At 40.0% G+C, this 27,056-nt stretch overlaps 1 protein-coding gene and 1 long non-coding RNA gene across 3 annotated transcripts in view; one reads left to right on the top strand and one right to left on the bottom strand.

Annotated features, from left to right (window-relative positions):
* LGR5 (leucine rich repeat containing G protein-coupled receptor 5) overlaps positions 1-27,056 on the top strand; it is a 120,532-nt gene that overhangs the window by 83,564 nt on the left and 9,912 nt on the right. The window contains exons 5-13 of one of the 2 annotated variants that reach the window (XM_019651758.1): positions 4,980-5,195; positions 10,456-10,527; positions 13,290-13,358; positions 14,737-14,808; positions 19,232-19,303; positions 19,454-19,522; positions 19,664-19,735; positions 23,087-23,152; positions 24,112-24,183. In XM_019651758.1, coding sequence (XP_019507303.1) covers positions 4,980-5,195; positions 10,456-10,527; positions 13,290-13,358; positions 14,737-14,808; positions 19,232-19,303; positions 19,454-19,522; positions 19,664-19,735; positions 23,087-23,152; positions 24,112-24,183 — 780 coding nt within the window. The remainder of the gene's footprint in view (positions 1-4,979; positions 5,196-10,455; positions 10,528-13,289; positions 13,359-14,736; positions 14,809-19,231; positions 19,304-19,453; positions 19,523-19,663; positions 19,736-23,086; positions 23,153-24,111; positions 24,184-27,056) is intronic. The other variant, XM_019651759.1, reaches the window with a different exon arrangement.
* Positions 423-25,679, bottom strand: LOC109387676 (uncharacterized). Its single transcript, XR_002125067.1, has 3 exons — positions 25,611-25,679; positions 23,206-23,309; positions 423-473 (listed from the first exon to the last, which is right to left on the bottom strand). It is a non-coding gene; the product is annotated as an uncharacterized LOC109387676 (long non-coding RNA).

Here is a 27,056-nt window from a genome sequence, read left to right as displayed (position 1 = left end):
TCAAAAATGACCCCCAGATTTCAACCGCTGGTGGTACCTGGGAGACTAATGGTTCCTCTGACAAAAAAAAAAGGTCTTTGTTTTCTATGGGGAAAAATGAAACTGAAGAAGTTAATGCTCATGTTACTTTGGCTGTAGATCATCTTCCAGCTATGAAATTCACAGCAGTGGTACCCTCTGAGAAACTGAACGACTTAATATAAATTGACTTTACAATGTATTTCTTACTGGAATCTTGCACTCCCATTGATACCAGAGAGACAGAGGTTCAGTTCTGTGGGCACTTTATCTGGCTACTAGTCAAGCCAGTTGACTAGTCTCAAAATGACTGCACTTCAATGAACCTGCAGACTTCCTCTCTCCCTAAGTTGGGGAAATGGAAAAATCTTTCTTACCTTTTCAGAAGTAAGTCTAAGGCAATAGTTTTTCTTCCTGATTTACATTAAGTTGACCAACAAAGAAGATGGATAATACTGAAAAAACAAAAGCAGAAATTTTCATATAAGCAATCATGATGTCTACATATATTCATGTGATTAATATCTTCCTAGGATACGGGTGGGAAATTTTATTAAAATTTCACAGTGTGGCCACTCCATAAATATTTTAAAAAAAAACACAACACTAACAACGAAAGTGACTCATATTATCATGAAGAATCCATATAAATCAAAGTGCATTCAATCTAAAAGAGTTCATATATATATATAATTCTCTCCTGATCATACTATTAGAATGATCTCCTAATAAATTCAACTCCAATGATCCATTGGTTCCAAAGCAATAAAATTTCCAAGAAGTAACATTTCACCATAAAAAAGACTTAAGGTACCATATTGAATTATACACAAGCTTGGAACTACATCATTGCATTTCACAGTAATAATAAGAGAATAATTAAAAGTACTTCTATTTCTTAAGATTTTATAAATGAACTAACTCGCTGTGGACTTTTGACTATTCATGAATTTTTTCCAAATGCTCTCACAAAATATGCAAAATGTATGTACAAGAGAGTTGGTCATTTCTTTAAAACTTATGAAGAAAAATGCTCATCCAAATATACAATAGCAATGTCAGCCATGAAAATGCAGTGCTTCATCATTCTGTTTATTGAAAGAACACTCATAAGTTATTATACCGACAGCTGCAACATTCTTCACACCTTTGGCTTTTTATCTCTCGAGTCATACACGTTAATAATTGACATTATTACAGTCATCTCAGATATGGAATTAGCCAGGATCAATGGCTTATCTTTTGACTAACGCTTTCTTCCATGTGGTTAATGGCTCATCAAAGACATTCTTAAACAAAGATATAAGTTTGTGTGATACACTGGCAAGGTATCATATAAAAGATATATGTAACGGACCATTTTCTGGAACAATAACAAGAATGATTTGATAGATTCTCTAGTCCCTACAATAATGCCATTTAGAAATCAAAACTTCCTTTTAGGGATGTGAGGCAGATTTTTTAAATTTTTTTCTTTTAAAAAAGAAAATTCATACAATGAACCTTTTATACATGAAAACATGATGGAAAAAAACTTCAGACAAAAGGTAAGAAAATGAGAATTTTTTTATCATTGCCTGACATAACAGACTGATTTTTTTGGGGGGGAGCTTGTTACCTTCTAGTTCTTCATCGCATAGGATACATTGATATTACAGAATTGTATTCACAGTGAACATGCAGTTCCGTTTGTTTTTAGTTTACACAATATTAGGTAACATTCATCCCTGCTCTTACATGGACTCCACCTGCCCAGGTGCCCAGGATGGAACACCGAGTCACTCACTGTAGCTTCCTTGCCTCCCTCTCCAGCCTTTAGAAAGAAGACAGTGTATTCAATAATGTATCAGGAACAAAACTTTTTGCCCTTTGTGATATTGAAACACACACACACAATGATAACACTGAAGGCTAAAATAAGGGTCACTTCTCTTAAGTCTAATTGCAGACACCTATTAATTACTTCTGTTATGAGGGATGAAAGGAGTAGTCTGCATTTCTCAGAACTGAAATTCACTGGCAAACTAGCATTCCTTTTAACTAACTTTTGACTAAGACAAAATTTGAGTTTACTTCTTTGTTTCTGAATGGTTTTGTTGGGCAAAAGACAAAAACACAAACTGTTAACCAGCTTCAAGTAATAATGATTTAAAATTAGGGCGTTTTACAGTTGACAAAGCTCCATTGTACTGTTTTTTTTTTTTTCATCATAAAGCAGCCCTGTAAGATAGAGGGGGGTTGTCCCCATTTCACAGATGTGAAAGCTGAGGTCTATTGCATTGACCATGGTCACACAGCTACTATACTGATTTGAACCCAAGATTTCTCATCCCAAATCTCTGCACTAATTCACAGATTCTGAGCTGCTTGCATACACACACACACACACACACACACACACACACACAACCTTTGTGACTTGTATGAAATAGAAATAACAAAGAAACACTTAAAAAGTAGAGCTATATGATTTTTATTGCTCCCGGTAATATTATAGAACCACATTTTTGTGTTTTTCATGTCCTGCCTAGTGATTTTTTCTTATACCCCACTGCTTAAATATTGCATTTTCCAAGCATATGAATAGAAAATGTCCAGCTGTCCAAAAGTACCAGATTGATATAATCTGAGCTCTTTGTTTACTCACTGAGTAGGCACAACTTGTGCCCTGCCAGCTGCTTTGTCCATAGTCTTAACCTTGTTCGGTCAGAGCCGCCCATATGCGTGGCTGGATAATTAACTCCACACTCTGGTTTAACCTGGAGATCTTCTGTTAAAGATTAAATCAGATAATGCCTCTAAGTGTGAACAATATACCACTCTCTGAATTAGGTTTGGACCACTGAGGCCAGGTGGACATAGACTTCAAAACACTGTTTTAGAAGGAGTATCATTTATTGGGAGCTTCTCATATGAAGAAAGTGTTCAGGCAAAGAAACCTTTTAGTGATGCACTTAGGATAACTGAGTACTCGTTCTGGGAGTATTAGTACTTGGAGTGTTAGGACCATGAAGAATTGTCCTGTCTTACTCGTTTCATTTCAGATAGCAAATGACTCTAAGTTTATAGTGTAGAGGCCAGATTACATCCTTTTTTTTTTTTTCTGGGGGAAGATAAAGTGGTTCATAAAAGATATCTATCCAAAGAAATGGAACTCGTTAACATTGGAAACTGATCCCAGGGTCACTTCAAGATCCAGGAGAAATTTTGGTAGTAACTTAAATATCAATGAAGACAAGCCTATGACTCAATGCTGAGAGCGCCTTTTGTGTAAATGTATCGCAATGTTTGCACTTAACTTTAAAGGTAGTCATTTTCAGGACTCTTAGAAGACACTTGAAGTGTCAGTGCATAAGCAACTGGCAGTAATTGAACAGTATGTCAACTAAAATGTGAAAGCTCATTAATTACATAATTAAATACGTAATCAGCACAATCATCAAGGAGAGCTTAAATATGCCCCTTACTTCTAGTTGAACAGAAACATTCACCCCCTCATCCCCTGTGAAACTACACCTTATTTGAACTTGGGCTGAGCATGTTGCTGGAGAAAAGGGAAAAGGCAGTGTTGAGTTTTCCTAAGCATTTCCAGCTCCGTTTGTTGACAGAAACTTGAGATATTTGGAAACTGTGCTTCTGCTGCCCACAATGTTAGCTGTTCTACTGGAAATTTAATTGTGAGTGGGCTATGACACAAAACTGGTAAAATTTGTTCCAAGTGACCTTATCTCTGTTATTATCAACACTTGGCCCACAGCCTTGAAGGCATCACTTGTTCCCATTTAATCAGTAAAAGTAGGAGCCAGAGGATGAGTGAAGTGACATTCGTGACTAAAAGTGAGGAAGCCACTTTCCATATAGATTAGTTCCCTATCACAGAGCATTCTCTTTCTAAATTGTTTAGATTTGGTGTGCAGGGGATTATTTTGTGATCCTGGTGTGCTTCCTACATCTGTTTAGTCTTAAATGCTTCCGAAAATATTTTTCAAAATCCACTCATGATTTTCTAATCCTTCCTAATACATGGATTGCTTAAAATGCAACTCTTTTTTTTTTTTAATCCTGGCTTTGAAAAATGCAAACAAATGTGTGAGCCTTAAGAACAGATTGGGGGGGAAATGAGTGAAGCATAGCTGAGCGATGGTGGTTCTATTGTTCATGCACCTTACAGAAAGTTTTAATTGGTGTCTGTTCAGCCACTTCAATAAGAAAAGTTAAGGCACTGTCATTTCTGCCACAGTTTGTGTTGGGTTGGGGTAAATAAATGTATTGCACTCCCTCTGCTGGCTCTGAAGCTGCAAGAGCTCATTAGCCAGACCTATATTTAGATCTATTTCCCCATTAAAAAAAAAAAAAGCGGTGTGTGGAAAGGGGAAGCAAAAACTGAGAATGCTGTCCATTTCATTATTCATTTAAAATGTCAGGAAAAACAAACATCTGCCCAATGCAAATGGTTAGGATGAGCAAGAAAGCCAGCAGTTTTTAGGCTTTTCAGCACTGTACTAAGAAAAAGGGAGGGGGTCCCCTCTACTCTCTCTGAGGCGTATCTCTAACGGCCTTTAAAAATTGCTCAGTCCCTTTCAAAGATAGAAACAATCTTTTCCCAGAGCTTAATGAACAAACTAATAGATTAGTATGTTTAGTATGTTGTAAATAGTCCCAGGATCGCAAAGGCATGTATTTGGCTTGGGGTGGGAGGTAGCGGGAGGGGGTGTCTTTCTCCTGGTCTCAGAAAGGAAAGCTGAAAGATCCTCACACTGAAACTTTATACCTCAGGGAAGGCCACTTCCATGCGTGAAAACATGTTACCCACAAGCCTGGAAGAGAATCACCATGGAATTTTACAACTGAGGGGACCCAAGAAGCAATGGTTCTACTGTTGAGTGAGGGCTTTCTTACAAGGCCCATCTTCTGCCCTGGCTTTGCCTCGTTCCCATTCTTTGCTTGCTTTCTTCCCCCAGGCGCCTGGATGCCAACCACATCAGCTACGTCCCCCCAAGCTGTTTCAGTGGCCTGCATTCCCTGAGGCACCTATGGCTGGATGACAACGCTTTGACAGAAATCCCTGTCCAAGCTTTCAGAAGTTTATCAGCACTGCAGGCCATGACCTTGGCCCTCAACAAAATACACCACATACCAGACTATGCCTTTGGAAACCTCTCCAGCTTGGTAGTTCTGTGAGTTCTATTGATTTTTTTTCTCTCTCTCTCCCTTTTAACAGTTTCTAAATCCACTGTAAGACCTTGGCCTTAAAGTCCTGGCCCTTCAAACCTTGAATAGGGACATTTAAGGGTGGAAACCCCCCTGAACACCACCCCCAAAATGACTCATAAACATTCTAATTGTATAAAAGAATGAAACAGCATCTATCAAACACCTGCCAAGTGCCAAGCACTGCTGAGTATTCAAAGATAATAAACTATGACCCCTTCCTTAGGGAAACCCATTGTATATTGTACAAGTAATCACCACACTGTACAATTAGTACAGTGACTGAAGTTAGTAAAAATGCCTCATTTCTGATAATAATCTATAATTCAGGCCAAACTGAAATATGCCCTCTGTATTATTTAATAAGTACTTCTTGAACCCTTACCAAGGAAAGGGAAGCAAGAACAAACCTGACCACGAGCTATGCCTATGTATGACTTTTTCTCCCCGATTGGTCTAAGTTTCATTATTCTAGTAAATCAAAATAATTCTCAAGTGGGAGTCTGGTCAAGATGGCAGAGTAGCTAAATGTTGTGCTTACCTTCTCTCACAACCACATCAAAATTACAACTAAACTACAGAAAAACCATCACTGAGAATCGTCTAAAATCTTGCTGAACGGAAGCCCCACAACTAAGGACATGCAGAAGAAGCCACCTTGAGACCGGTAGGAGGGGCAGAGATGAAAAATGGGCTAGTCCCACACCCACGTGTGAACATTAAAAATGGGGCAGGATATCTCAGCTGCGAAGGTCCCCCCTGAAGGAGCAGGGTGTCTTAGCACCACACCAGGCTCCCCAGCCCAGGGTTCCAGTGCCAGCGAGAGAAGTCCCCATAACTTCTGGCTGTGAAAACCAGCAGAGATTGTGGCTGAGTGGGACAGAGGGCTGCTGGAGTCCCAGGCATTCCTCTTAAAGGGACTGCACATGGATTTATTGATGGAATCACTAGCTCTGAGCTCCAACGCTGGGGCAGCATCTGGAGAGGTGACAGGGATATATGAGGAGGAGCTGAGTTGTCTGGATTCAGGACGAAGGCTGGAGAGGCAGCTTTCTCCTGGACGGAGGAGCTGGTGGAAGTCATTGTTTCTTTGTTAAGCCTTCCCCCTTTCCAGCATGCAGATGCAGGCAGCCACCATATCTGAGTGTCCAGCAAGCTGGCTGACACCATTAGTTCACCCTGCCCTGGTTATTCTGAGACCCTGTCCCACCCAGTTTTCAGGCACACCCAAGTTGCTTCCAGTGGCTTTTTCATACAAACAGCCTGCCTTGTCTCATACTGCAGACTTTCCTATAGCCTCTCAAAGGCTTTCGGAATCCAGACAAGCATCATCTGGCTTGAGCATGTCCCATACCTCTGGCTGAGCAGTCCTAAGCCTGGCACTAGAAATAGCCAGCCTTGATTCACAGCTTGACCTCTCAAGGTACTTCCAAGCACAGCATGTGTGGTAACCATCTGCAGATTTCTTTGTGGCTTCTGCTGGATGGCCCTAGGTGGGGCATGGGTTGTGCCTGAACTTGACCTGCAGTGGGTCCCCTCCCAGATGGCCCTGGGGCTGCCTTGCCCAGTGACCAGCTTCAAAACAAGCTGGGGCATCACCCTGCTGCCTTCAAGGACAACACACCCAAGGGGCAGATTGGGCAGACACCAGAGCCCTGCTGAGGCAGATCCTGCTCTGTAGGGTCAGCCCCTGCACCACAACTCCTCCACTATAGTCACGGCCAGTACTCACAAGCAATGGGTTCAAGGGTCAATCCCTCCCACTGATGTGCAAACAGCAACCAAAACTCAACTACAATAGGAGGGCATACACAATCCACACAAGGGAGACCCCCAGAATGTGCAGCTCAGGTGACCAGGGAGCCAGCCACTGAGCCCCACAGCACACCCACTACATAAGGCCACCCTTCTAAGACCTGGAGACATAGCAGCCCTATCTAATATATAGAAATATACAGAGGGAGGCAACCAAAATAGGGAGACAAAGAAACATGTCCCAAATAAAAGAACAGAACAAAGCTCCAGAAAAAGAACTAAACAAAATGGAGACGAGCAATCTACCAGATGCAGAGTTCCAAACACTTGTTGTAAGGATGCTCAATGATCTCAGGGAGAACTTCAACAGAGAGATAGAAAACATAAAAATGGAGATAGAAAACATAAAAAAGAACCAGCAGAAATAAAGAATACAATATCTGAAATGAAGAATGCTTTAGAGGGGATCAACAGTAGATTAGATTAAGCAGAGGACTGAATCAGCAATTTAGAAGATAAGATAGTATATTACATTGTTTTATACACCTGAAACTAGAAGAAGAAGGAGAAGGAGAAGGAGAAGGAGAAGAAGGAGGAGGAGGAGGAGGAGGAGGAGAAGAAGGAGAAGAAGAGGAAGAAGATAAGGTAGCAGAAAACACCCAATCAGAACAACAAAAAGACAAAAGCTTCCCAGACAAGAAAAAGCTAAAGGAGTTCATCACGACCAAACCCGTTTACAAGGAATCTTAGAGAGACTTCTGTAAGATGAAAAAAATAAAAAATATGAATAATAAAATGGCAATAACTACATACCTACTAACAATTACTTTCAATGTAAATGGATTAAATGCTCCAATCAAAAGGGGGGTTAAATGGATAAGAAAGCAAGACCCTTACATACATGCTGCCTACAAGAGATTCACTTCAGATCAAAAGACACTGAAAGTAAAATGATGGAAAAATATATTTCATGAAAATGGAAACAAACAAATAAAAAGCTGGGGTAATAATACTTGTATCAGACAAAATAAACTTTAAAACAAAGAATACAACAAGAGACAAAGAAGGACCTAGTAATCCCACTTCTGGGTATTTATCCAAAGAAACCCAAAACACTACTTCAAGGAGACATATGCATCCATATGTTCATTGCAGCATTATTTACATAATCCAATATATGAATGCAACCTGGGTATCTCTGAATGGATGAATGGATAAGGAAGAGCTATTACATATGTACAAAGGAATATTACTCTGCCATAAAAAAAGAATGAAATCTTGCCATTTGCAACAAGATGGATGGACCTAGAGGGTATTGTGCTGAGTGTACTAAGTCAGACAGCAAAAGACAAATGTCATATGATTTCACATATAAGTGGACTCTAAAGAACAAAATAAACAAACAAACAAAACAAAAACAAACTCATACATACAGAGAACATTTTGATGGTTGCCAGATGGGAGGGGGATTTAGGATGGGTGAAAAAGGGAAAGGGATTAAGAAGTACAAATTGGTTGTTATAAAACAATCACAGGGATGTAAAATAAAGCATAAGGAATATAGACAATAATATTATAATAACTATGTATAGGGCCGGCCAAGTGGCGCGTTGGTTAAGAGCTGGCTTGGGACACCAGCTCTGAGCAGCAGGGCCCCAGTTCAGATCCCACATGAAGTCCAGTGATGCTGCACCCTCTACAGCTAAGATGGTGAACAACAGCTCGACCTGGAGCTGGGCTGCCATGAGTCGCCAGCGACAGTGTAGGCTGCAGTAGGGCTGGCCAGCAGCAGGCATGAGCTTTCGTGAGCTGGCGTGAGCAACCATGAGTGGCTGTTTAATGGCTGGTGAGCGACTGCCTCACCCGGGAAGAGCACAATGATCACAATACAAACATGGGCCAGTGAAGCGACGTCCTCCACAACTAGACTAAAGAACAAAAGGACAGCAACTTGTCTGTTCCCCTTCCCTGATTCCCCAATGCTGTTCCCTTCCCCCAATTCCCCAATAAAATCTTTTTAAAAAAAAGGGATAATAATATTCACTTTGAGTCTTGTTGTGAGTGTTAAATGAGATAATGTGTGTAAGGCACTTAACGCAGGGCCTGGCAGGGAGTAAGGGCTGGAAAAGTGGGAACTGTTATTATGAGNCTCCACAACTAGACTAAAGAACAAAAGGACAGCAACTTGTCTGTTCCCCTTCCCTGATTCCCCAATGCTGTTCCCCTCCTCCAATTCCCCAATAAAATCTTTAAAAAAAACCACAAAACTATGCATAGTGCCAGGTGGGTACTAGTCAGGGGGATCACTTTGTAAATTTTATAAATTTCTAACTACTGTGCTATACACCTGCAATTAATATAAAATAATATTGAATGTCAAAAAACAAAATGCAAAAAAGCATTAATTAGTTGATGCAATCCCCAAATTTATCATGTCTGCCTCCTATGAAAAGTGATAAAAATAAAAATAAAAATAAAACTATCAATATGGGTTAATTTAAAAATAAATACATAAATGTTTATTATTTCTCTTGAAAAAAATAATCTTCAAGTAATAGTTTGAAAAATAATTAGTCTTCTTTAAGAGTGTATAATACAATAGTCAATCAATGCTGATATAGGAGAATTACAGCAGCTTGCAAGGCTGTAGGATCAATTTGTATAGGAACTTGGAGCCAGGCCTCTTCTGCACTATTTCTCCATTCACTTCACACCTGCCCACCAGCCCACCACTGGTTTCAGTCATTCCGCTTCACCTGATTACATGTCAGTCTCTTGCACTGTACTATATTCTACTTGGAGAGCTGGCCAGCATCTACCTTATCTAATTTTGTAGGTTCCCTTCAAGCCCCTTTCCCAATGTGTTGCATGTAGAAGAGTCTCAATAAACGTCGCATAGGTCTCACGTGAAACCAAGATATATTTATAAGAATAAAAACCTGAGTCTGAAAGAATAAGGCATTTTTGGTGATGTTAACAAATTTCTATCCTGAATTTCACATATAAAGGTGATGCCACAGAGCTGCCAGACGCTGGGTAGGCAATTTAATTTTTCCTCCACTAGAGGGGATGGACTTACAGAGATCCAGCTATTCTTTCTTTGTCTTCCTGAAGCCCTACATCTCAAAGCCATGCTGAAAAACCCATGCTGGAAAACAGGCTGAAAAACCACACTGAACAACCTGAGTTTGCTTTTATCAATCACGTTTCTCATACTTTGATACACTCCCTAATAGCGCAAACCCAAAAGGTAAACACTGTGACTATTAAATTTTGTGGTACAGAATCATCTGTGGAAAGAGTGAAGGGGCATATAGCCTTTTGTTTTTAAAAATTATTAAACAAATATTCCTTATATATCATTAGTGCATTCTTTACTGTAAGTTTCTTTGCATTTAAGCAACCAAATACTGTGCCTAAGTTTCTCTGTGCAGCGTGCCTTCCTGACTAGGCTGTGATGTTCTCCTGCAGGCATCTCCATAACAATAGAATCCACTCCCTGGGAAAGAAATGCTTTGATGGGCTCCATAGCCTAGAGACTTTGTGAGTTGACCTTTTATTTGTTTCCCTCCTTTTCAGTGTTTTTTTCATGAGTATTCTGAAGGAATCAAAATAGCCTTCAAGTCAAACTTGCTGTTTGGTTTGGTTAATTGCCTAGCTTTAAACCAATATTTACAGTGGCTTTATCTCACACACAAACACCTCACAAAGCTCAACAATGAAATTGAGATTTTATTCTAATTTAACAAGAGTGATAAATTAGAGTCATTATACGCAAAATGAGATGCTTTCCACAGAGCAGTGACTGCTTAGGAATGTGTATTCTCTGTCAAGGATCAATTCTATATTGTCAGTCAGGCTCACTGTCTAGTCCTCTCCACTGAATGAGAGGATACAGACAGGATACAGAGGAGGCAAGAACAGGCACATCTCATTAGGAAGCAGGAAGCCTTCATGCTAAAAGCAATTCTAAAGACTAAAAAATAATGGTGGCTACCATGTATTAAGGATATCTACAGTCAAATATTGCACTGAACATTTAGCATACTTTGTTTTCATTAGCCCTGCAATCATCTTATGAGAGCAGCCATTACTGTCCACCTTAGGCTCTAGGGGGGTTAAGTTATTTGACATTACAGAGCTAGTCAGTAGCATAACCAGGTTTTGCTTCCTTCTCTATTTTGACTGAAAACCATGTTCACCGCTATATTCTACTTCAAAGGAATAGGTCAAAAGCTCAGTTCTGAGTTGTTACCTGCAATAAACATAGAGCCCCACCAGCTGAACATAGCCTAGAGTGTCTCCCAGAGCCACTGTGAGAAGGGATCTGATGGGACACATCTGGGCTGAGCCTTCTCCCAGGTGAGGAGCTGCTCTTCAGGGCCTGTGGAGTGGGAGAGATATGAGGGCAGGGTAACCGGCAGCGAGGGTTCTGAGTGTGCTGCAAGAAAAAGGTGGTTCCAGCTGTGCCCCCAACACAAACCTCCATGTTTTAACATTCAAGTGCAATACATGACACAGGGCCACTGAACCTACAATATTAGCTCTGACCAGGACCACAGAAGGGGATGAGCAAAAACCACTTCTTCTGTGGCCCTGGAGCCCATTAAACTCATTTGCATACAGAGCTTAGCCATTTGTACATGGTCAGTTTAGCTTCCAACCAGGTCTAGGTCCACTACCTTCTGATGGGACCATCTATTATTGGTGGGCTTCTTGAGGCTGATCAGCACTAACAGCTCTTCCAGGGTTACTCTGTGTTTCCTCTGAGAAGGGAAGAATCATCCTCATAAGGAGATGCCAAAGATGAACTTGTCCAGGCAGGACTTTAATGTCAACTTAATGGCATAAGCAAGCAGTTCCCATCAGCTGCTAGGAAAAATTAGAACTTCTCCCTTATCTACACAGAGCTGGGCTGGGGATCTCAGCCCTGGAAAGCACCTTCCAGTCCTTTTCAACTCAACAGGAACAAAAAACAAGATGGGCTTTGATGGATATTTCCATAAATAGTTTTTCTTTTATCCCCCCCTTGTTTGAGGTGAGGACTCAGGATTGCATATAAATACCACAGAGTAAAACATTTGAGGACAAACTCATGTGAATCTTGTTGTCCCCCCTCCTCTCCCCTCGCCTAGGGCTACGGAGGATCAGTAAATTGGTTACTCCCAACCTCTTCCTTTCCCTCACTAGAAATCCAAGTAATTTATAAGGGCCCGGTCCTTGTTTAATCAAAACAGAGCATCTGGAGAGATTTACAAACAGGAAGAAAATTTATGTCCGCAAAAGACATGAGAAAGTTTCCTGCCTGCAGTATAGCTTAAGGATGGTTTGTGCCAGACAAGTAGGAATCTTGATTCATGTTTCACTCAGTCAAATTATCTCTCTCTTAAAATTAAATAGCAATTCTTCTCCACAGAGGAAGATCTAACCACATCTGATTGCCTGACCAAAAGGTTTTTCTGCGTCATCTGGGAAATCTGCCATTCCCAGAGACCAGGAGGCAATTTCTTTTTCATACGAAGATGTAGATATAAGGTAGAGTAAATCTATGAAGCTCTTGTGAGTAATGGATTGAAAAACCATTTATGTCATAACAAATAGAGAAATTACTGATTTGAGATTGTTTGGCTCTTCCATCTCTATGCATAAAAGATATAGAACTTTGCCTCACAGACCATGGAAAACATCATACTTCTGATATGAATCATTATTATTTCTGACCCTGAGAAAATTCTAGACCTAATGTCCTTCCTGAGAGGACCCTGTGCCATGTAAACCTCTCCAGAAGCAGGTTGTCATCCAGGACCTTGGGCTGTGAGGGATACAGGCGTGCCATAGGAGTCAGGTACAAAGTTGCCCTCTAAGATGTCCTCTCAGGTGAGACTCTAAAATGCAGGAGAAAAAGAGAGTGAAGGAGGAGACAAGAAAGGGCATGTGATTTAGGAGACCAGGGCAGTATGCGTACAAGATGGCAGCTGAGTGAGCTAGGTTCAGGCCAGCACCTGGCCAGGTGTCCCTCCTACTTGGACATTAACACTGCTATGTGTCCCCTCCCTTTTATAAAATGCCCCTGTGCTGGTGAGCCTTGACTCAGAAATTTGTCATGGTCAGTCTAATGACCATTTTAATGCAGATGTGGAATGATGGTGGTCAGCGAATTAAGCAAATCTCTCTCCATAAAGAAAATGAATTAGAATTTTCATCGATGATCCTGGTCCATTGAAATGGCATGTTAACTTTCCTTATAAATGTAGTATATATGAATTTTTACATGAAAAGCTGAAATACTATTTACTTCATTTCAGAGATTTGAATTACAATAATCTTGATGAATTCCCCATTGCAATCAGGACACTCTCCAACCTTAAAGAGCTGTAAGTATTTAGGACAAATTTAATGGGAGATCTCTATTCTTTGTGAATTTATTTTAAAATATGTTTGATTATTGTACACAATGTCACTTAACTAGAAAAAATTTTTAATTCATATAAATGACAGTTAAGTAAACTTGAAATATATTTTAATTGATTCTATCACCAGCAAACATCAGATATATTTTTTAAATTTAAAACGGATTTCTTTAATATATGTGTATTAGAAAAAATACGTATTTCTCTAAGCCATACTCCTTTCCTAACCCATATTCTCCCAATATTTATAGACTTTATAGATTTGTACAGAACTGTAATAGAATTCAGTTATTTGCTGAGCATTTCGAAAAACAAGCTTTTCTAGGTTGCATAAGTCCTATGTAACTTAGAATAAAATGCATATGCCTAGTGCCATGCTAGATGCTTTCACATTCTTTAAATGCCTCATGAGTCTTATTTAATTTTTTTTTTAAACCTACAATTTTACTAAAATAAAGCTAACTTTCAGCTATTAGGTTGCATATTTGTCTTTTGTGTACTATAATTTAATTAGCTTTTCTTTGTACCTAAAAATAACCTGTGTGAGAAATGTGCTGACACTTGGAAAAGAAAATAAACAAAGCTTATTGTCCTGGAAGAGAGAAATAAGACACACAGCTAAGGGAGGTAGACAGCAGGGCTTGCTTGTAAGAAAAAAACCTATAGAAGGTTCTGCCTCAGGAAAACCCACTTGTGGCCTAACTGGGAAGCCATCATTGTCTACCGTCAGGCAGACCAAAGAGTGCCACTCATCTTATCCAGTCACATGCCCACATAGCACCCAAAGATCTTTGACTCTGCCCCTCTGCCATTCAGACAACATTAGCATCAACAGATGAGAATCAATGTGCTATTACCGACTCACTGAGCACCTTCCTTCAGCTCAGGAGAGTTTGCCCTCATAAAGAAATTACTTAAATCTTGACTTCACTGCAGCTTAAGTCAACATTCTCTTCCAGCTTCAAATGGCATCAGGAGGAGCGATCATAATCCTCTCTTCCAAAGATGGCTCCCTCTGTCTCAAGTTGTTATACAATGGTGATCTATCAGATATTAACAGATGGATTTTCTTTTTATAACATTAGATTTAAGTTTTCATGAAGCACAATTATTATTTTCAGGTTCTTTATTCCTTTTTCAAGATGACAGCTTGTGATTTCTTTTTCTCCTGAAGAGTAAATGAAGGCACATAAGTTTCAAAATGCATTCAGGAATTTAACTTTATCTTCTAGTTACTAAACTATGTTGGTTATTGCCAAGGGGAGGTCGTGGGAGTGGGTACTATTAAATAATTTGACCTCACACATTGTTTTCTATAAGTCATTTTTTCCTCTCTTTCTAGAGGATTTCATAGCAACAATATCAAGTCAATACCTGAGAAAGCGTTTGTAGGCAACCCTTCTCTTATTACAATGTAAGTGGCCATAATTTTTTTTCCATCCTGAAATGTAGTATGTATTGCAATTTAAAATGTAATACAATGAATGTTCTATATTTGCCCAAATTTTGTCTTAGTCAATTTAAGAATCTATATAGAGAAATATAGAGATGTTCTGCCAGGTTTTAGCTGAATGCTGAGATTATATAAAAAGCTCTTTGTTTCTAGGACCTACACTATGCATTGCATTATGCTCCATATCTTCAGGTGTCTTGTCTCACTTCACAATAATCTTGGGAAGTGCTTTTGCTCCTCTCTATTTTCTAAGGAATAAAACTGATTCTTTTTCTTTTTTTTTTTTTTTTGAAGGATATGTTTTTTTTGTTTTGTTTTTTAAATATTTTTATTGGGGAATTGGGGGATGGGAACAGCGCTGGGGAATTGGGGGAAGGGGAACAGACAAGTTGCTGTCATTTTGTTCTTCAGTCTAGTTGTGGAGGACGTTGCTTCACTGGCCCAAGTTGGCACCATCATTGCGCTCTTCCCGGGCGAGGCACATCAGTTGCCTGCTTCTGGACGGCCGCTCATGGAGGCTGCTGGCCGCTCACGCTGGCTGCTGGCTACACACGGTAGCCCATGGCAACCCACTGCCACAGGGGCTGCAGCCTACACCGTCGCCGGCGACCCATGGGCAGCCTAGCTCCAGGTTGAGCTGTTGTTCAGCATCTTAGCTGTAGAGGGCAGTGTCACTGGCCCTCATATGTGGGATCCAAACCGGGGCCCTCTGGCATCCCAAGCCAGTTCTTAACCACTGCGCCACTCGGCCGGCCCAAACTGATTCTTAAAGCATCAATGTCAAGGTCATCTAGTCATCAGAACTTGAATCCAAGTATACTAGAAATGTAAATTATTGTGTACAAATAGGAGTCCTTTACAGCAATAAATTCCAGCCTAAATTGGTGGTGGGGAATGTGGGGGTGGGGTACTGTTTTATGCTAAATCTCTGTTGATTGTCAAGTCTAAGCATTGAGTCACATTTATACAATTACAAGCTAGGTTGTAATTCTAGAAATGTGAATACATTATAGAAAGGTGTATGTGAGGATATATGTACCATTAAAAGCATAAAATAGACTTACAACTACCATGTTTCCCTGAAAATAAGACCTAGCCAGAGAAGAAGTCCTAGCAAGATTCCTCCAGGATATGGAGGGCACGCACTCCTCCCATGAGGGTTTTATGACCTGTTTCAGGGAGAAGGTGCGTTTTCCACAAACTCCTTCAGTTTAAAATATTCAGTATGCCGGGCCGGCCGAGTGGCGCTATGGTTAAGAACTGACTTGGGACGCCAGAGGGCCCCGGTTCGGATTCCACATATGAGGGCCAGTGACACTGCCCTCCACAGCTAAGATGCTGAACAACAGCTCAACCTGGAGCTGGGCTGCCGTGAGTCGCTGGTGACGACGGTGTAGGCTGCAGCCCCTGTGGCAGTGGGTTGCCATGGGCTACCGTGTGTAGCCAGCAGCCAGCGTGAGCAGCCAGCAACCGCAGTGAGCAGCCATCCAAAAGCCGGTGACTGATCTGCCTCGCCCGGGAAGAGTGCAATGATGGTGACAACTTGGGCCAGTGAAGCAACATCCTCCACAACTAGACTGAAGAACAAAAGGACAGCAACTTGTCTGTTCCCCTTCCCCCAATTCCCCAGTGCTATTCCCATTCCCCAATTCCCCAATAAAATAAAATAAATATTCAGTATGCCAAGGTGCCATGTTTTGGCACCTAAAATCATGCGAGGGCTCATTTTTCGGCTAGATCTTATTTTCAGGGAAACAGGGTACAATTAATTCTATGCTTCACATTTAGCACAGACATAAGATTGATCATATGTAGATATATAGGAAGATGAAAATATTTTAGTATTAGGCTGGCTCTTAGTTAAAAGACACTTGGCAGATTTGGGACATAGTATTGGCCTAAGGCCATGGGTGAGGGGTCTCCAATATGGAGGAGGAGAGTAAGGGCAACTGTTGAACATGACTCTAGGGGCACTTCTTGGCAGGTATTCGTCCTGTGGCAACTTGATTGAGAGGCTTTCTGGAACTGTGTGGCATTTGTCACAAATGAGCTGGAATCCCAATTAGCCCTGACAACCGGGGGAAAATACCATTCATCGTTTCTGAAATGTTCTGACAGTATGTTGGCAAACTAAGGGTATTAACGTTTATTGCCAATAAACATTAATCCTCATTAGAGAGTATTTACATAGTAAGAGCTTGGCAAATTGCATTGCCTCCGCTTCTTTTTCCTAGCAGCCACAGGGCTGGGGTTTTTTTTTATCACTCTTTTGATATGCTAATATCGCTTGAGGGGGATTAACAGCCCCCACAATTTATTAGCTCTTCTATCCAGTATTTGATGTTGACTATTTTCTCCCTGAAACTCTCCTCTCCTTGTTTCTGCCTCTGTTTCTATGTCTTGTCACTACCTCCCGAATCCATGCCCATCCTGATTTCCAGCTTCTGGGAATGCTTCCTGTGTCCTATTGGCAACCCAGGCATCATTTCGGCCTTTGTGGTGCTCATCCTATGCATGACTTCTCAACCTCCTGCCACCAGCCTCTCTGCTAGCCATTATCTCTAGTTTTTACCAGTCTAAGGCTCAACTCCCTGCCTCCACCGCTGGCAGGGTCATCTGTCTTGAAGCACAGAATCTATATTATCATTCTCTTGCTGTGAAACAGAGATTCGGGATTGTCTGTTTACATTAAATGCAAACTCCTTACCCTGACATTCACATTCTTCCACATGGCCCAAGCCAACCTCCCTGACCAGTTCCCCAAAGCTCTCCTGAATGGGACCCTATGCCATAACCCAGACCCACTAAGCTAAATTCATAGAACGAAGCTCCTTCCTCATTTCCTTCACCCCTGTGATCCATTTCCTCCTTGTGCTTGTTGAAATTCTGTGCCCCAGGGTCTACTTCAAATGACATTTCCGTGAAGTTTTTCTTGACCTCGTGAGAGAGCCACCTTCTGAGAACCCTATAGCTCCTTGTTTGTATTTGTGATGCTTCTACCTTATTGATACAAGCATGCGTATCATATCTCCCCAGTGTACATACATATGAAGATATAAGCATGTACTACAGATAAGGGATAATGTAATATTATAAGGAAAACTCCATTTTTTCATCTTTAGACCTATATTCCTATATTTCTCCTACCGATTGTTTAATCCAAGAGAAAAGAAGAGGTCAGAGGGAAGGAGTACAGAAAGGGACTTAGGTTTGTTGGGTGACAAGTATGTCCCAGGTACTGTGCCAGATATTACACAGCATTAGCTCTTTCCATGCATACACAGCCCTACAAGTAAGTATTATTATCTCAGTTTAATAAATTAGAATATCAAAGCTCTGGGAGGTAATGAACTTGCCAGAGTATCTAAGCCTCAGTTTCTTCCTCCAAAAATAATGAAAATAGTATCTAAGTGTCTACTCTACAGACCTTATTAAGTTGTTGGATGGATCAGTTCATATATATATATATGAAAATGCTTCATCAACTAGAAAATTATATAATCTTATTTATTTATTTTATCCCAACTGATTCCAAGCTTCTTTATGGCAGGGACATCTTATCATTCTTCTTCAAACCCCCAGCATCTAGCATAATGCCAGGCACATCGTAGATACCCAACAACAGCTTCCTTGATGGATCAGTCTCTCAGTCCCTGCAGTTCTACCCTCATACTTTGAGCATAGTAGACACCAATAAACATTTGTTGAATTTTATTCAATTGGAAGGATATTATAGCTCAGAACTATTTATGAGGCCCCATCTACCAGGCAGTGTGAATACCATTACATAGAAAACATCTGTAAAACAAATTATTTTTAAGCTCTAATAATGTCTCACCTTTTCGAGCAATAACGATTTTTTTTTAAATTCTACTCTTACAAATAAACCCAGAATAGTTCATTTCTTCTCAGATAATTTGAGGAATTCTTTGTATGTATTATGATAAGATTTAACCAGAGGTTATAATTTTCATATAGATACATAGAATGTCATCATTCTTTAATTAATGATACATTTGCTAGCACCTTGAATTACCTTTTTGCCACTCAATGGATAGTCCACAGATGTTGGAAGCAGAGGAAGATTTTTAAATAATAACTACGGTGAGTTCACTTGCTTTTTTCCTTAGTAACTATCACTCATATCTGCCTTGCTTTCAGAAATTTTCAATGTTATGTACAATTTATTTCTTACCAAAAGCCTCATAATGTGAGTTAAAACCCTTCTGAGGTTTGCCTGAAACCAAGTAATCAGGGGATGTTATGTCATACAGTATAATCAAAAGTACGTAAATACATTTAATGTACTTGTAGAAATTTTGAGCAGGTATTCATTTGCCATTCAAGTTTTATACTAAGATATTGGTGTTTGGATTTTTTTCAGACATTTCTACGACAACCCCATCCAGCTTGTTGGACGATCCGCTTTTCAAAATTTACCTGAACTAAGAACACTGTAAGTTTTTCTCTAACAGATCGCTTTCACCTGGTAGGGTTGCTATGAAAACCAAATGACTATTAAATTTGATGTGCTTTGACAATGGCAGTAAGGATGACCGCTTTCTAGAATCTTCTCCTAATAACACTCATGTACCCTTCCTTCTAGGACTTTAAACGGTGCCTCACAAATAACTGAATTCCCTGATTTAACTGGAACTGCGAGCCTGGAGAGTCTGTAAGTATCTGAATGGGCTCTTGACTTTGCCCAGAACAGACACAGCCCTTAAAGCCGGACCAGTCTTAATGTCAGTGAATCAGCATACATCGCTGTGTGATGCTTGAATAAAAGAATGGTTTCTGGTTTATGTTTCAACAGGACTTTAACTGGAGCACAGATCTCATCTCTTCCTCAAGCCGTGTGTGATCAGTTACCTAATCTCCAAGTGCTGTGCGTATCAGTGAGGCAATAATGTTGTGTAAATAGGCAACTTCCATTTCCGGGTGGAGTGGCAGACATTATTTCAATAATCCTTTACAAGGGGAGAAAGTTCTTCCTTGCGGGTTTCCAGGAGGTCGGGCCTCCTCTGCCGGCCTTGGGCCAGGAAAATGGCTCTCTGCTCTGACCCTGGTCATGATGGCAGTGCATCCTTTGTTTCCAAGTCCCAGTTTCCCATTAGAGTTTCAATTGGCACACGTTTCCTTTCAGAAAATGGATAGGAACAAGCCAAAATAACTTCACTTCCCCCCTCTAAAGGCTTTGTGGAGCAGAAAAAAAAAAAAATAACAGAAGAGATTAAAAGCCCAATATGGATGCCAAAATAAAAAAATTAAGTTATCAGATCCATACAAACCTTGATAAAGGAGACCAAACATTCTTCCAATATAGTTGTGGGTGCCGTGTTCTAATGTTTCAACTAATGGTTAAACAGTTTGCATATGTTATTTTATGTTGATGTGGAACTTTTTTTTTTTCTGTGCCTTTCCCATGTTGTACAAAAAAATTAGTTTATAGGAATTTGAAGAGCCTTGTTTGGGCCTTCCATTTTCAGCCCTCTCCCTCAACTGCCACTCAACCCTATTATCGTCCTCTCAAGCATTGTTGGGACTTAATGAAAGGACCCTTCATCACTTGCCATGGCTCTGTTCTCACATCTGCGGCAGTTGAATGCCTGTAATTCCACAAGGGGCTTCACCTAGTCGAGAACTACAAGCAGCACTACAAACATTAAGTGGAAGAATAGGAATGTCCGCCATGATGGTTCTGCCTTCCCCTATACCCAGACTGCTACATCACTTCAGACCTCAGTAGCTCAGTGAAAGGGAGTCACAATAACACCACATGATAGCCTTGGAGTCAAGTATTCATGTCTGTAGGAAGGAGACGGCTAGAAAGTCTCCTCTTCTTCACCCCCACATCACCCTACAAGGTGTAGATACAGATGAGAAAATTGAGAATCAGGGAAGTGAAGCACATTTGTCACAGTCACACTGCAAGAAAGGAGCAGAGTCCAAATTCAAAACAGGCAGTTTGACTAAATAACCGGGAGAAAGTGTATGTATACCAGGTAGTGGAAATCTTGGGGTCATCTCAGAATTCTGCCTACTGCACCCAGAATAGGCATAATTATCCTTATTTCTGGCTCAGTAATGTGACTAGGATTTCACATACTGTAACTAATAAGTAGGGGGCCAGTATGTAAATCACATCTGTCTCCATTATGTCATACAGTGAATGGTAAACCACCCAGGTATAGAAATGCATAAATGGAGGCTGACTGGCTAATTGGTTATAAGCAAAGGCTCTGGGGTCTGTTTTCCTGGTTCAAGTCCAGTACCCCTATATATCAGCACAGTATCTTGAGCAAGTTATTTAGCCTTTCTTGGGCTCCCTTTCCCAATTTATAAAATGGAGGTGTAGCCACTTCCATCAGAGTACCATCGTGAGGACTAAGTGAGTTATTACATGCCAAGCATTTAGTTGAAACTTTCCTTTATAGGCCTGAAAAAAACACAACTACATTCATGGCAGGATCTTGCCATTTTCAAAGCACTTCAACCTATAACACTGATTTGTTCTCCACAACAGCCCTGCAAGATCAGCAAAACAGGTGTTTTCTCATTTAAGAGAAAACTGAGAAAGACAGCAATGCCTTGGCCTTGGTATCAACCAAGTAGAATTAGTTGAAGTTGAGAGTAGAAATCTACTGACCTATACTACTATCTACTTTATATCCTAGAAGTATAGGTCTGAGAGTTCCCCTCTGAGGCTGACTCATTCACTGGGTACTTGTTACATGAGGAAATTTCACTGTGCATGAGGGGTTTTGCCCCCACGTTGCTTCACCTGCATGGGAATTCCTTGGCTGTGTGTGGCTTTCCCCAATAACTAGCTGGTGATGTCAGGCAAGTCATTTCACATTGTATGGGGATAATCATAGGGGTCTCCCTCATAAAGTAACCACAGGATTAAATTAAACAGTTCAGATAAATCTGTAAACATGGCATCTATATATAAGAAGTGCTTGATCAACGTGAATCATGAAAGTCATTAGGTAGAATGTGAGTAGGAGGTGATACTGTGTCTTTATGTAGAAGACGATTTTATGTATCCTCTACTAAGAGATACACAGGAAGGATTTGTCCCCTTGATATCTGTGGAGATGAGTGAACCAAATTATTATTAGCTTTGATAATATATGTCCATTTTATTTCATTCACGACTTTTCAGAAATATTTACCATATTGTTAATCAGGTGTATTTGTGTATAGATATGAGGTATGGTTTTGTTTTGTTTTGTTTTGTTTTTGGTTTGGTCTGAATCTTTCAAACCTCTAATGTAAACTGCAAATTTGTGTTTGCAAACAGCTTTATCTGAACTACTTATGGGTAGTAAATGAACTGTATTTCTATACAAATTCCATCTATTCAATACATGTAGGATAAAATGATCAACTACAAGAATAAAATAATTTAAAAGCCTCTTAGAAAACAGTATTAATTTTTCTGTTACATAGTGGTGATCTGGCTCTAAGAATTAGAATCAGGCATGAGAATGTGTTAACTGATTAGCTGATAACTTCTAAACATGATACAAGATTATATATATATATATATATATATATATATATATATATGTGTGTGTGTGTGTGTGTGTGTGTGTGTATGTGTGTATATAAATATATATATATGTATATTACTTTATCTGCCCGTTCTTTTTTTAAGCTTTCTGCAAATTACCATGGCTTGTTTTAGATTAGTTATATTATACTCTAAATATATCCAGATGTTTTTGTTATTCTGTAATTTGTTGAGTTTTGGCTGAAGACCTTCTTAGATATTTTCCTCCCTCATAGTGATTGATTTCAAAGTTAGTGCTATGTTTGGAATTGTTGTTGGAGTTTTATTTTACTTGATTAGAAGAGAACCAACAGTGATTCTTTTAGCTGTGGAGATACAGCCGCCCTTAGAAACAGGGGCACAATTATTTAATTTGATTTGTACTCATTTCAGGAAGATAATAGCTAGAACGTTGTAGATCATCACTAACCAAATATAAATAAATTCATTAAGTAAATATTTAAGTTCATTAAAGAAGTATAACAGTTACGTTTCAGTAAACATTTGAATCTACTGTTTAATCCAATAATGCCCATGACTACCTGTTCCATGTCAGGGCTGGGGACATGTTCAGAGTCTGCTTTAGGAGATATGTCATCTTGGAGGGGAAAAGAGAGCAAAGCATGTTTCCTTACAATTAATATGTAACAGATTTTCCCTTTTGTGCCTTCTGCTTTTCAGAGATCTATCTTACAACCTGCTGGAAGAGTTACCCAGTTTTTCAGTCTGCCAAAAGCTTCAGAAAATGTACGTCTCTAAGAGTCTCTAAGTCACCTCGCAAAAAACAAGCCCAAACTCACATTTCCAGGAGTCGTTGGTTTGCTTATCCTCTGGTTCACTGGGGAGACATTTGATGGATGTGTTCCCTTTGTACACGCACACAAGATGTGACTGTATAAGATGGCTAGAAAGTTGGGAAATACAGATGGCATTATTTTACCATGAATTGTACTAGAAGTAAAGCCTTTTTATGTATTTGCTTCCCTCCCTCTCCCCCCCAAACTGGTGCAATGATAAAGTAGGTTTGAGCTTTGGGGGTTTTCTAAACTTACATATCCACTGAGTGGTGTTATTTTTTAATATGGGGGAACTTGAGTTTGTTGGCATGTTTGTTTCACAATAGTCATCTTTAGAAGAGGTGCCATATTTGTCATATTTGAGGCGCTATTGATGCTACTCACAGATGAAACATTTTAGATTCCTCTCTTAAAATTGCCTCCTCCATAAAACATCAGCCTTAATTGCTTTATAGTCATACCTTGGTCTTGATCAAAATATCAACATCTGTCCTTTCCCACTTAATTTTTCTCTGAATGCCTTTGGACGATTAGGAGAGGGAAAAAAAATTCATCTTTGAAAGGTAAAGATTTCAAACTCCTGCAGACCCCCCAAAGAATACAAGAAAGGCTCAGAAGGTAGAACCAGAAGAGGCCTCCTCTAAGTGTTTGAATGATGATGGCATTTGGAATATAGCTATATATCCACCCAAAGGAACTAACTGCTTTGAAACAGAGACAATACTTCAGTGTGTAAATTCTTATGTTCTTTTTTAAACAAACAAAAAATAATTTTTTAAAGTCATTTGATAGTCACACTTCATGTGTTCCTTTGATTGAGGGCAGGCGATCCCTCTGTAAAAGTTCTCTGAAGACTAATCTTTGAAACCAGTAACTTTGAAATCAATCTTCGGAACTCTGTCATTTCAGAGACCTGCGACATAATGAAATCTATGCAATTAAAGTTGACACTTTCCAGCAGTTGCTTAGCCTCCGGTCTCTGTGAGTACTGCCTCCCAGCACCTGCCCCATCCCAGGGCACTTTCTTTCCCTTTTGGGCCTTCCCCTAATATTTTCTTCTCACTGTGTGTGCATATTTGGTGGGCCTTTGTGAATATATTGACTATGAAAAGGCAAATATTTAACTCGTGATTATTTCCAGAAATAAATTCAATAGTGGTAAATTTGTAATCAGCAGACATGAAACTTTGATAAAGAGGAAGGAGCCCACACTGTTAATGACAAAATGTGTTTCTTAGTAGCTTGGAATTGTCAGGGATCATTTTGCATACAAAGATGAGATTACCACACAATTCTTCCTGCCCATTTCTTTCCTGGTTAAACAGTTTTTCGAAGTGTGACTTAAGGACCAGCCAAGTGACGTGTTGGTTAAGAGTTGGCTTAGGACGCCAGCTCTGAGCAGCAGGGCCCCGGTTCGGATCCCACATGGGGGCCAGTGGCACTGCGCCCTTTACAGCTAAGATGGTGAGCAACAGCTCGACCTGGAGCTGGGCTGCAGTGAGTCGCCAGTGACGGCAGCATAAGCTGCAGTGGGGCTGCAGTAGGCTGCCATAAGCTACCGTGAGTGGCCAGCAGCCAGTGTGAGCGGCCAGCAGCCGGCATGAGCTGCCAAGAGCCACCGTGAGCGGCTGTCCGGTGGCCAGCGACCTATCTGCCTCACCCAGGAAGAGCGCAATGATAATACCAACATGGGCCAGTGAAGCGATGTCCTCCACAACTAGACTGAAGAACAAAAGGACAGGAACTTGTCTGTTCACCTCTCCCAATTTCCCAATAAAATCTTTAAAAAAAAAAAAAGTGTGACTTAAGAATCACCTGGGGTAGAGAGGTGACTGCAAAAATGCAGATTCCAGGTCCACACCTGCCTCATGAGTTCAAATCTCTGGAGTGGGGCCTGAGTCGGCATTTTAACAAGTACACTAAGGTTTGAGCACACCTGTCTTCAAAAATGCTTCCATTGCTCAGACCACTAAGATATGTGCATATTTAATTCCATTTTATAATTGAAAGCCCCATATATTAACAATAAATTTAAAAACAGCTTGGTAACAGATTTTTGGGGGTGATAGTTTAAACATCTCAAAACTGGATTTCCATGTAATTTTGATGAATGATGACAATATGTAATGTTTAAATTATGGTATATTGTTTAAAATCTTTTTCTTTCTAAAGTTTTTATTAATACTTAAGAGACTATATGCTTGTAAAATAATACCATTCCTCAAAACATTTTAAATTCACCTTTAAGAATCACAAGTTCTCCCAGAAATTTACTTTGAAAACCATCTTGTTCTGACCTTAATCGTTTGGCCCTTTCCTTACTTTGAGGCTACTACCAGCTTCTGAAGCTCTTTTACTTTTTAAAATAAATGTAAAACAAAAATACATTACCTACTTTTATTACCTACCTTAATCCCCAGGTTTGAGTTCTGGCAGTTTCCAAAAGTCAGTTTTTCTTTAAAAGGCTGATATGTTTGGTATTACTGTATTATATTATTGAAATCTGCTGAAAGAATAGAACTCAATTGTTGTCACCAAGATATAGATAGATAGATAAATAGATAGATAGATAGGTAGATAGATATAGATATAGATGAGATATAGATATAGATATAGATGAGATAGATATAGATATAGTATCTCTCTTTATAATACATATTTATATACACATATATAAAAGAAATAAAAGGCTGACCTCTAAAGATACCCAAAGAAGCTGACACAGATTTTGAAGGTTACGTGTCTGAGTCCCCTGAATTCCTCCTGCCCCTTAGACCTCACATCCAATCACTCACTAAACTCTGCCCACTCCATTTCATTCACTCTTCTACCTCAGGCCCATGGATGGTCTCATTCACCTGGATTACCATCTCATCCTCCTGACCAGTCTTCCCACCATCAGTCTCCACCCATTCATCTCATTCTCCGAAGAGATTCTTTCTTAAATAGAAATCAAATCATGTTCCTTTTCTGCTTCAAAAAACCCTTATTGTTCTCCTATTGTCTTCAAGATCAAGACAGAGCTTCCCAGGACTGACCTTTAAAATCTCATTCCAACCTCTTGGGACACCCTCATCTCTCACCCACACCTTCCCAGTCCCCTGACACTCACTCAAATGCTGTTTTTCCTGGTCTTGTGGCCCAGTGGATTCCTCCCTACTTAACTTGCCCCGTCCATCCCACTGAACATGATCTCCTGTCTCTGAGCCCGCTCCACCCTGATGTGCTCTGCACATTCTCTGCTGCAGGTCTCAGCACTCAGCGCTGCCATCGAGTAGGCCATGCTGTGCATGAAAACTACAAGAACTTAGTCATCTTCTTATCCCCACGGTCTAGTGCAGTGGCTCTCTCTCTCATTGTTTACTTAAGAATTCCAAACATGTTCTGAGCAAAAGACGGGGGACTCTGAAGTGAGTCTTCATGAATAATCCCCCTTAGGCGATTCTTCAACAATTTGAGAAACACTTTGAAACACTGTTTAACCATGAAAGACATGGGCAGGAAGAATTGCGTGGTCGTCTCTTCTTTGTATGTAAAATGATCCCAGCTTCTGCCCCCACTCTGTGATTTTGGCCAAGTCACTTACACTGTGTGCTTCATTCCTCACCAGTAAAATGGGGCTAATGATAATCCCTATCTCTTAGGGTTGTATTTAGGGTTATGAGATAACACATGTAAAAAAAAAAAAACCACCTCATAACCATATAAATATAAATATAAATAGGCACATAGTAAATATGTCACAGTATCATTATTATCGTTACTATTGTTGTTGTTGTTACTGTTAGAACAACTAAATATCCTTTTAGGGTATATCAGTGAGGTCCTGGTAGGAAACAGAATTCGCCCCAGAT

Source organism: Hipposideros armiger, unplaced genomic scaffold (genome assembly GCF_001890085.2).
Source record: "Hipposideros armiger isolate ML-2016 unplaced genomic scaffold, ASM189008v1 scaffold_166, whole genome shotgun sequence".
Classification (NCBI taxonomy): Eukaryota; Metazoa; Chordata; class Mammalia; order Chiroptera; family Hipposideridae; genus Hipposideros; species Hipposideros armiger.
This window is presented reverse-complemented; position numbering and strand designations above follow the sequence as displayed.